The sequence below is a fragment of the Ptychodera flava genome, chromosome 22, assembly GCF_041260155.1.
Source record: "Ptychodera flava strain L36383 chromosome 22, AS_Pfla_20210202, whole genome shotgun sequence".
NCBI classification, from domain to species: Eukaryota; Metazoa; Hemichordata; class Enteropneusta; family Ptychoderidae; genus Ptychodera; species Ptychodera flava.
Window position 1 is genome coordinate 23212733 of NC_091949.1, and position 14141 is coordinate 23226873.

Below are 14141 nucleotides of genomic sequence, written 5' to 3' on the forward strand. Positions count from 1 at the left end.
CGTCCTTTCCGGTGGCAATTCCTGCGAATTCCGAAACGACCCGAATGGCAGCCAACTTCAAAATCGCACAAAATATCGCATTTTTATAATATTTAACCGCGTCGTTTCCTTTGTATGATGTATTTATTTGATAAAGTAGGGATGGCAAAATCATATAGCAATGGCTCATTTTAAGCAAAATTAACTTTAAATTTATGTGGGACATACACTTTAATGCTAGATGTAAAATATCCATGCGCGCACTGATATTTTGACTTTCGTAAAAATCTGTTTGATGCTGCTCGAAAATGGTTAAATTGTTTCTAAATACCCGGCATGTAACTAAATGTCATATGGCATTAACTGTGAAGAGGCATGTATAAAAATATTATTACCGAATACATGGTTTATGTGCCCTCCTGGCGTTGGGCAAATTATCACCTGCTCTCGGGCACACATAAACCCATGTATTCAGGCAATAGTATATAATATTATACACGAGATACCACAATAAACGGAGTGAACATAGACCGACTTTATCTGTTTATATGATTTTAGACAGCATGAAATATGGATTCAAAATGTACGAAGGGAAGACTACTAGCTTACAGATGAAAACTAATACTACGCTGTATAGAAATAGATTTTACTACTGATTACATCAAGAGCGATTATTTTTGAATTACTATCTCTGTTCGTCAAAAGATAAGAATATAAATACGTTTATAAAGTTTGTAGTTTCTTTGGTTTGCCTAATTGAAAAATATAAATATAATGTAAAAATTATATAATAAAAGAAAACCGAATGTTATGTGTATGTATGTGCTCATATTTGTGACTTCTTCCTTACACTAATTATTATTATTTTTATTTCATACTAAAATGACCATAAGAAAGAAAAGGAAAGACTTCAATCTCACAAAGAATATTAATTGCTGACTCTGGCCTCTCACTTCGTGTAGTCTAGGGCCATCATACAGAAGTTAATGTTTCATATATTACATGTATACAGTAGCCTCCTCCAAAACTATAGCAACTCACTATTAATGAACCTATCTGACTCACATGTTGCCTTTACAAGCTTATTTGTTGATTGTTCCATTCTGCATCTGAACGTATAAATATGATGGTAAGTGACATGATGCCACTTGATGCATATACATACCGTAAGCAATACTAAAAAGGAGGAACTCCAAGGTGTTGTCTATAGATATTATTGAACATCAATTTCATAATCTATTAATAACTTTAACTTTAAAATTCACTGTCTCACCAAAATATTGGCTCGAACACAAAAAGCACGTCCCTGCCTCTCAATGCCATCATCAGTCTTGCCATTGCTAATAATATCTCCTAAGTAGACATGTTTATTAACAAATTTGAACAATTCACCGTTAAGTGATACAGTGGGGATTTTAACCACCGTACATATCCTTCCGCTGAAAACCATACACTTGGTTTTGTATGAATTATATATAATATCATGATCATTGGCATAACCTTCACAGTTATTAAGAAGGCATTGCAAACCCTTGATAGAAGGGCTAATCAGTGTCACGTCTTGTGCATGACACATGATATTTGCACTTATACCACTTATATTACATCCAACCCCAGAGCTATCTAATTTGACAATAAAATCATCAATATAAATATTAAAGGGGTAGGGTGACAAACAAAGTATACATTGTTGAAAAATCCCATGTAGAATATGAATTGAAATGATTCTGAAAATGTACGAAACAAATGAAGTGATAAAATCTAAAAATAAAAATTAAAAACTAGAAGATACAATCACTTATTGTTTGATACAATGTTGAATAAATAATAGCATTTGCATTATAGTTAATCCAAATTTTTAATGTTTTAATGTTTTAATGTTTTGTTCTAAATCATCAAAATAATTAGTAAACCAGATGGTTGAATATTATATTTGAATATTATATTTGAATATTTAATATATAATATATATATATATATATATATAATATATATATATATATTATGTATATATGTATATATTATGTATATATGTATGTATGTATATGTATATATATGGAGTTTTAAATATCAAAAATATTTGCATTAAATGGAACAGAAGTGTGAGAAAGCTAACATCAACAGATGTTCAATATCTGTCTAATGATTATATATATATATATATATATATATATATATATATATATATATATATATATATATATATATATATATATATATATATATGTATATATATTATGATATAATTTCGCTACAAATATAAAATTACACCCACTAAAAATACACGGGTAGATAACAATAAAAGAAAGCGGAACAATAGCGACATTGCAGTTCTGTAATTTAGCAAGTATTCCTAGCGGGGACCACAACATACTTCTGAACTAGCCTAGTTGTGGTCGTTAATATCTATGCTATATAAATTATAAAAAATATAAAAGCTGTACATATTTGGATATCGACAGAAAAAACCTGCAGCAATAATTGCAAACTTTATTTCAAATCAAATCCAGATCAAAACTAGATAACAAAATAACAAATGAAATGAGACACAGTTCAGAAAATAAGATAACGTGACAAACAAACCACGACTTTGACGGGAAAAGTAATATCGACGAGTAAGTAGTCTATCTTTAAACTAACATTTGAAATGACTTCTTTCACTTAAATTTGTTATATATTTTCAAAGTTTATTCCATAGCTTAGTTGCAACACATTTCAAATTGTGTTAACTCAAAGTAAGATAAACATTAGGGATATAGATGTTTTCGCCAGTTTTAAGACGTGTTGAATACTGTTTGGAACTGGAGCGAGGTAACTATACCGAATGTGAGAAATGGCTTTTTTAAGGTCAAAGATAAAAGTACAAGTATTAAATTCACATTGCTTATAGATATTAAGAATTCCAGCTGCTGAAATAGAGGGGCGGCATGAGTTCGGGCAGCAAATAAGGCAGCCAACTTGTTTCTGTAAAATTAAGATAGGTTGGAGTAAAGGACTGAATGTATTCTCAGATCTCAATAAAGTAACAATATGCAGTCTGCACGATAACCCGGCTTTTGAGGTGTGGCCGGTACCATTGATTTGATTTGGGTATTGTAGGGTGATTGGCATGTGTGACATCATGTCAGAAACCATTTTCTTTCATGGGTGGGTTCAATCACTAAGGTATAAATAACAATTGATATTTGTTATCACATGAAGATATTTTACAATAATTTGACATTATTTGTAATTTATTTAATTAAAATAACTATTTTCTTGATGATTTGAAGACGTTGAGAACCTCAGTATGCACGTGTTCTATGACAGTTAAATTTCCCACCCTGCGCATAAATGGTTGACACTTCGACGAGAGTTGACCGCTGTCGATGCTATAACATCAAAACATTAGAACAAGAAACTCACACGGTTCTTAAAGTTACGGATCAAATTTAAAGCTAATTATCTTTCTAGAGTAGAAATGAAGATAGGTACAAAAATGGCTTTGCTGGAACGAAACTAGATTGAAAGGTCTTATAGCGATCACAAAACTTCCGACCGGTCCAACTACCCGTCGACTGCATGCCGTATTGTCAAGATTCGATGTCTAAACACCAAAGAGCTGCTGTTTAGCCCTGCTGATGTGTACCAGCCCCCAAAGAGTACTGCCACGTTTATAGAAAGCTACAAACTATATGCGTCTGTTTTTACTCACAATGACTGAATCCTGTCTCAAAGCTGTCATCAATATAATTTCCTGACGGGCAGTGTGTGGATACCGGGATACGATCATCGTTGCATGGGCATACCACAGATGATCGTTGACACTCGCTGGAAAATCGACCGCTAGGACTATTATTTTGTTTGGTTTTACAGAGAGTAATGGGCTGTGGTACAGAGATATCGACTAATTACACACATTGGAAGGTAAATTGCCTGTCGGGCAGTGACGGGCAGCAGTATGACCCTTTGATCGAACACTTGTAACACTGCCTGCGATCGCAGACGTAGACAAGTTGTGAGATCGACAGAAATTTTAGTTGTCAGGATTTTTTCAACAAATACGGGCTACCAAAAGTTTACCTCTGAATGCAGTTGTAATTAGCAACCTCTACTACAGAAAAGTACTCATACGCTGACGAGTTATTCCGTGTTGTGCAAGTTTCAGAAGTTTCGTGTATTTCGAGTGGCTCGCCGGTGGAATGAGCATGCACAAGCGAGTAATACACGACAGCTCATTATGCATGCCCTCATTATGTCTAGCCTCTCAACCAATAGGCGCAGCTTTGAGATGTCATGTGATACTATTCATGAGCATTTGTTTACAACATATGCGTTTTCCCCGCCACGTCGTTAGCCTGGGTTTTCTTGATTATCTACGCCTATTTTACCTTATTAAGGCATAGCTGATGAGTCATACTTTGAGGGCAATAATAATCAGCTAAGCTGCATTCAAGAAAGTGGTAAGGGATTGGCTAGTACCGCGCTTCGCGCCCGTTACAACTTGGATTTGACATGTGTCAATCAATGGTTTCACTGCAAGTTACTCGAAATCGTGTCAATCAGAGCAATTACCGACGAGGGGGCAAGCCCCCGATGAGTAATATGAAGCTGTATGTTGCCAGGAGTAAACCATTGCCGATTGGAGATGTTTGCATTAGTCTGACGGTACTTAGGTGGAACATAATCGGCTTGAAAATTTTAGGGTTTTTCATTGTTTCGCTAAAAAGTTAACAGTGCTGAGAACACATTTTAATGAACCACAGTAACGATTAATCATTTTTAAACAATTAGTATACCTAAAGGCCTTATTTTTCATACTAGATTGTCTACATGATTTTTAGACCAAAAATTACAAAGTTTCAAAGAGAGGTCCTGTCAACCCCATAGAAAATGTACCCTCCATTTCTTCGTGCAGTGAGGTCACCAGCCGAGCGGGAGGGACTTTAGCACCCGTTTACTGTATTGTGGAAGCTATGCTAAAAGTGACACTATAGCCTTTTTCAAGCAGCGTCGTCTCAACAGCAGGATTATGCCACAAAATTGACAAAATTTTCATATTTTGCCGTATATTCACACACGTGAATTCGCTCCATTTCTGCCGACGATCGCGTGCCTAGTGAACCAGGTGACTTTATTTTACGTTTACATTGACAATGGGGTGCGTTTAATCGCATAGTTTGGCGATTGTGTCTTTAGACCAAAAATTACAAATTTTGAAAGTTAAGTTCGTTCAAAATCAAGTCATTTTAGCTATCCGATTGAAAAGTGATGAAATTATATTTAAAATATGTATATTGCCAAAATATTTGTCGACAATATTCTTCAGACCTATAGCCGACACTTACCATCTCAAAAACAGTGAAAATATATCTCAGTTTATGAGAAAACCACGTCTTTATTTTGGCGATATTGCTGCTTTTGTTTACTTTCAATGACGCCACTGAAAGACGCCATTCTTGCCTATATTACCCGTCATGCAATGGTACCGGAAAAGCCCGGTCATCGTGCAGACTGATGGGGTAAAATAATGGAATTATAAAGGAAAAGCAAAATTGTTTTGCGACGATATGACGAATTTCAGAAATGATTCCAACTTTTCGGGCAATCAATTTCCTATTTTTATCAATGTGTGAGCCTTCCAAGTCATATGCTGGTCTAAAATTACACCCAAATAATTTGTCGACGATACACTACTACAATATTTCCATCGACACTCTAGCTGCCCTCAGTATTTACGAGCCTCGGGTGTTTAATTAAAATTCGTTATTCAACATTAACAGTGAGCTTGTTTGCACTGCACCAGTCACATCCCTTCTGAAATTCAACATTGATCTGGTCAAGGTTGATCACACTTGTGTATTTGATGAATTCGAACATATTTGTATCGTCGGCAAACATTCAAAAATCTAATGTATCAGTGGAACGTACAATATTTTTAATACATAACAAGATTAAAATAGGGCCAAGAATAAAACCTTGTGGAACCCCACATTCAGTGGATCTATATATCAAAATGACATTGTTTATTGTGACTGTTTGCTAACGTTCTTAAAGGTAGCTTTTATATCACTGTAAGGGCAACTCCCTTATACCATAATAGTCTAATTATTGTAACATAATGCCTTAATTAATCGTATCAAGAGTATTTTTAAGGTCAATAAAAATCCGAAAAGTAATGAAGTCATCGTCAGTTTTTCCATTATATCGCAGAACAGATCAGCCAAGGCGAGTTTTGTACTATGTTTTGGGGAAAAACCAACTTGAACCTTAATAAGAATATCATACTTCTCCAGGTAAGTGAGAGTTGATTCTTAACAACAGATTCAACTATTTTACTGAAGGATGTTAAGATAGAGATAGACCGGTAATTTCCAACATTCATGACAGAGCCCTTTTACATACCGGATTGACTTTAGAAAACGCCTTGGCTTAGTTAACAATTGATTACATGTGGACAGCAAATGATATGTTCAGCAAGGTTAACTTTACAAGCTTAGGGTAAATCATGTTTTTCCCAGTGGATATTGGGGCCAATCTTCCTAATTTCATCAAGCACACCATTTTCAGAGACCGGCAGAAAGAACAACGAATTAAAATGGCCACCTTACAGATAATGTCGAAAATTTTCGAAGTTTCCCTTCAAGATCTGGACTGACACTGATAAAATCTCATATAACCCCTCAACATATATGTATATATATATGTAGTGTGTGTGTGTGTGTGTGGTGTGTGTGTGTGTGTGTGTGTGTGTGTGTGTGTGTGTGTGTGTGTGTCAAATTGTAATCACAAATTGATATTAAACCTATTACATTTCTTGGACCATGCATGCCCCCGTCGCATCAAGGGGATAGTACAGTCACCTCCGATTCTTCCGCATCAAGGGGATAGTACAGTCACCTCCGATTCTTCAAGAGGCTGGTGTCACAGTGAACAGGGTCAAGTGGTTGCACAGACACACTGTAGACATCAGAGTAGATAACGATGATGCCTGAATTGGAAGAGAAATACCTTATAAAATGTATATTCATATTTCGCTCTCATGTGTTACTTATCATTTTCAATTGCAATCGCATACTGCAATTTCCAGCTACGAAAATATTTGCTTTCATGCATAACATTCAGTATAAGAAATACGCAACACAAACAATTGAATTCGTTCACATTGCTGTTTGATCAACCCATTAACTGTTAAATGACTTGTTGTGTCACTACAATCTGTCTTTTAGCCGGATTGAAGTTCAAAATATCTCTAAACGGAACAAAATGGGGACATTAAAATCGAGACCATTACTAGTAAAATCGAGATAGTTTTCTTTCTATGCAAGTATAGTAGGCTAACATTGTGAAAGGAGAAGAAATGCGGACATCTTGCAATCATAGGCTTTAGTGTGTTCAAACATAAGTTTCTCGAGGCACAAGTCAGTCCTCCTTTATTTCCATTCGACTGTTAAAGTCGTTTATTGTCAGCCGTACTACCAAAGGTACATGCACACCTTCAATTCACTTCTTTAGTACCACAGATGAGTACTCATAAGTGCCTTTTCCTACGTGCATTTTTGACGACGCGCTTCATATTTTCTCCGCAGATTACGAAATAAAGTTTTTTAGGCAATTAACTGCCTGCAAGCCACCCGAATACTTGCCATATCATACGGATGTGAACAGAGACAACTAATACAAACAAAGAAAAAAATAAGCAAAAAAAAAGCATTTTTACAGTTAAAAGTTACGCTCTTAAACGTACACCACTTTTGGTTTGTTTAACCATATTTTCGCTATTTGACCAACTAGCAGCAATTAAATTTGCTTAATATGTTTCCATTAAAATTGGATAAATGTGTATCTTTAAACCCTAAATTATTTGCTATGAAAACGGTTGACATACAAATACGCATCATTTTAGTTCATTTTATTATAATAAATTATTCCCTAGACATACTTTGGTGGCGACGTACACTATCATTATTCTAACTATGGTACATTTTACAATTCTTTGACAATAATTATCCCAAATTCGATAGTTTTCAATCGGATTCGAACCCAAACATATACCTTGCATCCGTCTGTTTCCCACGTGCCCTTGCTCTTGTTCATATACGTACAGGTAGTTTGTTTGACAATCACTGAGAACTCCACTGTCTTTTCTGCAAAAACACGTTGTTTGATGTTTGATTTTTGATGAAATGAGACAATGAATATGAATTCGTGAATTATATAAATGCTTTACTGCTGCCAATCTAAATGTTATAAGTGCTTTGTCCATAATCTGTAATATCCTAAAAAGGCTGAGTCCTTTAAGCTTGCCCATAGCACTTTGCGCCAGGACGGTGACTCCCGACACAAGTCATGACAGTTACTATCGAACTATGAAGTGTATTTATTCAAAACGAAAATATGGATCATTTTATTTTAAGTCCTGGAAACACAATAAATTTATCACAAGCACATCGAAGTAAAAAATACTGAAGGCCGCTGTGTGCGGTGACAAACTAACAGCATAGATGAATTGCAATTGGTATATCAGTGAGCCGAGTCTGCGGCCCGCTGTGCGATATTGACATTACTATATTTCAAAGTAAATTTTATTATGTTAAATGTAACTTCGGGAGGTACAGAAACGAAAGTTTTAAACTTACCCTCTGGAATTGAAAACGCTAAAAAATATTTTCCAGTCCTCATGATGTAGTGCTCGGGAATGAAGATCTTGGAATTGTTTCCGTCCAACTCTACATCAACAGTAAACTGGTAACCATGGTACCCATTTGAATACGTGACAACGCGATCGAAAACGAACGCTACAGATTTTCCGTGCATAGGCTCTGAGTTTTGTAGTGTTATAACAATAGCATGGAATGGTCGTGATACCTGCATGTATGCAACAAAGACAACAATGATGGATATCAATAATTGATAACTTTTAACAGGCATTTTTTGTTATTACATCATATATACAAACAGATGTTTGTGGCTGCATCCTAAATTCCAACGGATTAATTAACGTATGTATGTATGTATGTATGTATGTATGTATGTATATATGTATGTATGTATGTATGTATGTATGTATGTATGTAGTGTGTATTTATGTATCTATGTATCTATGTGTATGTATGTATGTATGTATGAGTAGGTGTGTATGAGTAGTTATTTGCTTGTGTGCATGCATTTGCCTATCACGGCATATATCCAAGCACATCTATCCGCGCACAGATGCATCTGGTGCCCCATGAATTATTTTAATCTTACCTCAAAAACTGTGCCAAAGTGCGTGACATTGTCGGTTTCACTGTAAAAACTTTCCAACTTCGTATGTGGGATATTTACATCGGAGTCACTGGTGAAAGTAATACGAATATCTTCCTGTGTACCCGTCACTTCAAAATGACATGAGAAAGTGTTTTTGTGAGACAGTCTCCAAATACTGCGAACGTCTTCTTTTATTTGCATTTAACATTACAAAGGTGTCTACCATAGCCATCTTTAAGTGTAGCTGTTTTTATATTCAGCAGTATGTCGCGCTTGTGTACACTTGTTTGTGTCCATGTTCTTAAAAATCTGACGACATGGCACAAACAAGTCAAATGAAAGTCATTTCTTTGTACATTTAGAGTTTGACTAATCTATCATATGTTTAGGAATTCTACTTGATAATAATGTACCTTCTATTTCACTGTTTTCCCTGTCTGTAAAAGTCAATGACAGAATATCAAACTCTGAAAAGGCATCCTTGACATTATCAGCTTGAAATGATCTTCTTCTTATGCATACCACCTATAAGATAAAAAAATAATCATGACAAGGTATTAATGGCGATCCATTATTTATATTTGTTTTTTTAAAAATATTCTTCACAGCCATTATTCTGTCTCTTCAGTGTCAACGGGTTTTGTTTAGCAGAAATCAATTTGATATTTCCATGTTCTCAATTATAGAATGGGTATATAAGGTATCAGTTTATCGCTGGTTACGCGGCCGTCAAAGTAATTCTTTTGATAACGATTACCATCAACTTCAATGTAGAAATGATAGCTTTCTACTATTTTCATAAAAAATTTTTGAGACATGAATAGTACGCATTAATTTATTTATTTACCTATGATAATCTCTTTGTCAATATGAATATTTTTCACAGTTTATGAACTTACAATCATATTTAATGTACTTTCCCCTTGAGCTAGATTAGAGAATAGCTTGTCCGCTGCTGGCAAGCTAAACCCGTTACCGTCTCCCATCATAATCGAGCGGTTGGTGAGCCTGTCCACGCTGTCACTTTCTAAAGCAAATCTTATTGATGGTGTGTCCAATACAACAGGGCCACTCCCAGGCTCTATATTCTTTAAAATAAACTTTGCAAGGTCATCGGTTGTGTTAATAATAGTTTCTATCAACACATCCTTGTCGATTAACCTATCGTCGTTGACTTCTGCTGACAAATGCAGTGCTGCAATATCCGTGTCCATTGCCTGTAAGATGTCGTGAATAAAATCAGTAAAAGTATTAACATTGTTCCGAGAGTTACAGTTCCCTATTCGCTACGTTTATTCACTATTAGGGGCTTGAAATAAAATTCTTTGTTTGCCGTCCGCATCCTGGTAGGTTTTCAGATAAAATTAAGAAAACAAGAAAAATGTTAATATTATTACAAAGGAAAATATTATTTTTCAAAAATAAACCAAATAAATCATAATCTTATGTTAATACACTCGTGTTTTTGTCTGTGTTTGTTCTTTTCCCTTGCTGGCTGGTAGGTTAGGCAAAGCTCCAAGGAAGGCAACAAAGAATTTTCTTTAAATGGCCTTACACAGAAACACAATAATGCCCTGCAAATACCGTCCTGCGTGCCTTAATGAAATATAGGCGTAAGCGCCGCTCTGTCATATCTACTTAAAGTCACACCCTAATTAACTTAAAAGGAACGGTTCATTATTTAAAGCGCAGTGGTCGTCGCGTTTGTAAAGTTTGTAGTGGAGTTGGATTCTCCACAGCCGAGTGTAGCGCGCCATATACCCGGGGTTCTCTAGACACCGACGTTCATGCAGACCATGGAAGAGATGTTTCTTGCTGCAGCGGGCATTGCTCTGCGAGCTGTAGATTTCTGTAGTTTTGCGTTTTTGTCAATTGTACTCCTGTTGGGCCTCTTGAAATGAAAGTTCTCGTCCTTGCTAGCGATGTCGTAGACCAGAGCCCGGTCATTGATAGTCTGTTGGCATATACACGCGTACGGGTAAGTGTTTAGCTCCATGGCTCGAGCGAGCCCCATTCAACTGATTCAAGAAAATCATGATCAAATGTGATCTCAATCAAGCGTGTATAATTACTGTTCAATATTCAGCAGATATTTAACTTAGATTAATTGACCTTTTATTGCGTGTTAGATTTGGTAAGTTGGTATACTTGTGACAAATCAGCCGCCATATCAGCGGCAATGTCGCAAACATAATAATCAACCCGTAACCTCATGCGGCATTCTCGGATATGTTGTCAACAAGGGGGACCCCTCAGGAGCATGCGCAGCGCGACGACCACTGCGCTTTAACTCTTTCATTTACCTGATTATGACCCTGCGACGGTCATTGACATGTTATCCCGGAAATGTCCCTGTCATTGCATGCGTGCTATACTGAGGGACACGTATTCAATGAACTGTAAAGCAGCCTGCAAACGGGGTTTTTGCCTTTATATTAGATTTATATGTGTTCCAGCATTTGAAAGTGCTCAACCCTGATTATAAAAAATGACAACTTAATGTACAATTATCTATGTTTGCCAACAGGTCGAAATGTACAAAATTTTTAATTAATAATTAAATTTTCAATCACTAACCTGAAGCCAAAGCTTGCCTTTCTGGTTGTGAAAAATTGAAATTATCTAGACGGTGGATCATCTCTGAATAGTTGCTGAAACCTTCGCATATCTGTCAGTGGTAGAAACATAAATAGCAATGATCCCGCTCCAGCCGCAATGAGCACTAATATCGAAAGAAATGGACACTCATTTTCAAAACCGTTACAGCATCATATCAAGTTAGGCAACTGAAACCGGCAGTCACAGTTTTTTAAAACAAATATCTTATTCTTCTGGATTTATACCATGGTTCTTCAACCAAAACGTTACACGACATGATCTTTTTGAGTTCGTACATTGTGCTTCTGTCCATGAAAGCGTAATTTCTTACATCAGCATTTCAAGAAATAATTGCGACGACTGTACCAATGTAGCAAATGCTGGAGATAGAGGCATAACTTTAGAATATATTGCATATTTTAAAGTAGTGAAAATACATTTGCAGAGTGCCACTTACGATAATTTTATCTATTTGCACATTGAACTTAGAGCTCGTACTTACGTCCTTCATTGATACATCCGCTGGTGTTCTATTAAAATGACACTGGAAGGACTTATAACAACTGCAATTAATCGATAAATATAAAAAAGAAACATACGAATACATAATTTACTAATCGTCTGATTTTACTCTTTATTGTAGCCCATTCAAGTATCTTGAATCTCTTCCAAATATTAAGTAGAATATTCTAAGTATAAAGAGGTTTAACACCATAGCCGTGTAGAGATGCTTTCTGGCTTGGTCTGCAACAACGCCTTTATTTGACATGCACAGAAAATAAAGGATCTAGTACCAAGCCCACGGTCATCTTTTGACTACCTGATCAGACTTCAAACAGATTGCAGTTGCCCCTGACTTTGGACGGACGGTGGAGGGTTAAGCGATTTGGCCTCGGGGTCCCTCCCTCTCCAGCTGCAGTGTTTTTGTCCCTTCCGGTCTGTGCACCAACTTTCAAGGTGCAGAGAAAACGTATTGTATGCGCAAAGTTATATGTATTGATAAAATCATCTGAGTGACGATCGTCCGCTTACAAGTGATAAAACATCCAAGGCATGAAAACATTTTGGCACATTAAATACGTAAAAACAAACTCGACAATCCAAATCATACATGGTAATAAAAGTTACTGTTTTAAATTAAATGTACTGATGTATCGTCGAGTAATATACCAATGTAAATCTTACCTTTCACCGTCACTGTAAACGAACATGAAGCTGAGTTTCCTGAAGATCTGATGCTTCATAATGCACAGCAGTAACACCGATGTTAAAATTGTCACCAGGTTCGTGGCTTCCAAGTACTTGAACAGTTCCGGAATTATCACTTGCCTTGGGCATTGGCCATATCACTTGGGTGGTTGGATTGCCAAGAGATGCTGTTACGGTAGCGTCTGGTGGACATATTATGTGAGGATTTTCAGTGTCTGTATATAATAAATAAGGAAATGTCTACATTAATTGTCCAGACTTTTCGTTGATTTCAACGACATCTAATATGGCAAAGTAATTCTTACCTTCCACCGTCACTGTAAACGAACATGAAGCTGTGCTGCCTGAAGGGTCAGATGCTTCATAATGCACGGCCGTAACACCGAGGTTAAAATTGTCACCAGGTTCGTGACTGCCAAGTACTTGAACCATGCCTGAATCATCAGTTGCATTGGCCATTGGCCATATCACTTTTGCTGTATGGTTACCAAGAAGCGCTGTTACGTGAGTGTCTGGCGGACATACTATGTTAGGATTTTCAGAGTCTGTAAACAATAATCGAGGAAACATACATGTACATCACTTGTCCTAAATATTCGCTGATCAATTACGTACTAATAATTAATTGAAGAATGACAACCAACAAAAGGTGTCGAGACTATCTTTCACTAAATTTGCGTCAATCTTCAACGACGATATAACCTGCTTAACAAGACCCTAATGCCATTTGCAAATGTCCTACTTGCCAAAGCGTAGAGTGTCAACCGCAGGCAGTTAGCTAGAATACAATGAATGATAAGCGTTTGACATGCGCAATGTTCCCTTCCTAAAGCATGGTAACTTAAATGGTTCGTTGATAGCAAATGCTCTGGTGTAACTAAGGACCGTCACGTCATTTTGTATGCATTAGGCTATTTCAATTCATTCTGAGAACAAAACTGAGAACACGCATAATGTAAATGTTAAACAATGTATATTTTGAAGATCCGTCGCTCCCTACGCTTTCTACTCTCCCCTCTCCATGCTCGGATCATAAAGAGCGCCCTCGAACGAGGGTTCTTCCAGTCTAAACAGCCATGTACATAAAGAATATAATAAAGCGATAAGATAAGATAGAACAGCTTAAA

At 36.3% G+C, this 14141-nt stretch overlaps 1 protein-coding gene across 1 annotated transcript in view; it reads right to left on the minus strand.

Moving 5' to 3' along the window:
* The window catches only part of LOC139122299 (hyalin-like), a 40744-nt gene extending 27271 nt beyond the window's left edge, over positions 1 to 13473 (minus strand). The window contains exons 1-6 of the mRNA XM_070687696.1: positions 13320 to 13473; positions 13015 to 13229; positions 10107 to 10424; positions 9621 to 9732; positions 9208 to 9335; positions 8598 to 8826 (exon numbers count right to left, since the gene is read on the minus strand). Of these exons, the coding sequence (XP_070543797.1) occupies positions 8598 to 8826; positions 9208 to 9335; positions 9621 to 9732; positions 10107 to 10424; positions 13015 to 13229; positions 13320 to 13473 (1156 nt within the window). The remainder of the gene's footprint in view (positions 1 to 8597; positions 8827 to 9207; positions 9336 to 9620; positions 9733 to 10106; positions 10425 to 13014; positions 13230 to 13319) is intronic.
* Between the last annotated feature and the right edge of the window lie 668 nt (positions 13474 to 14141).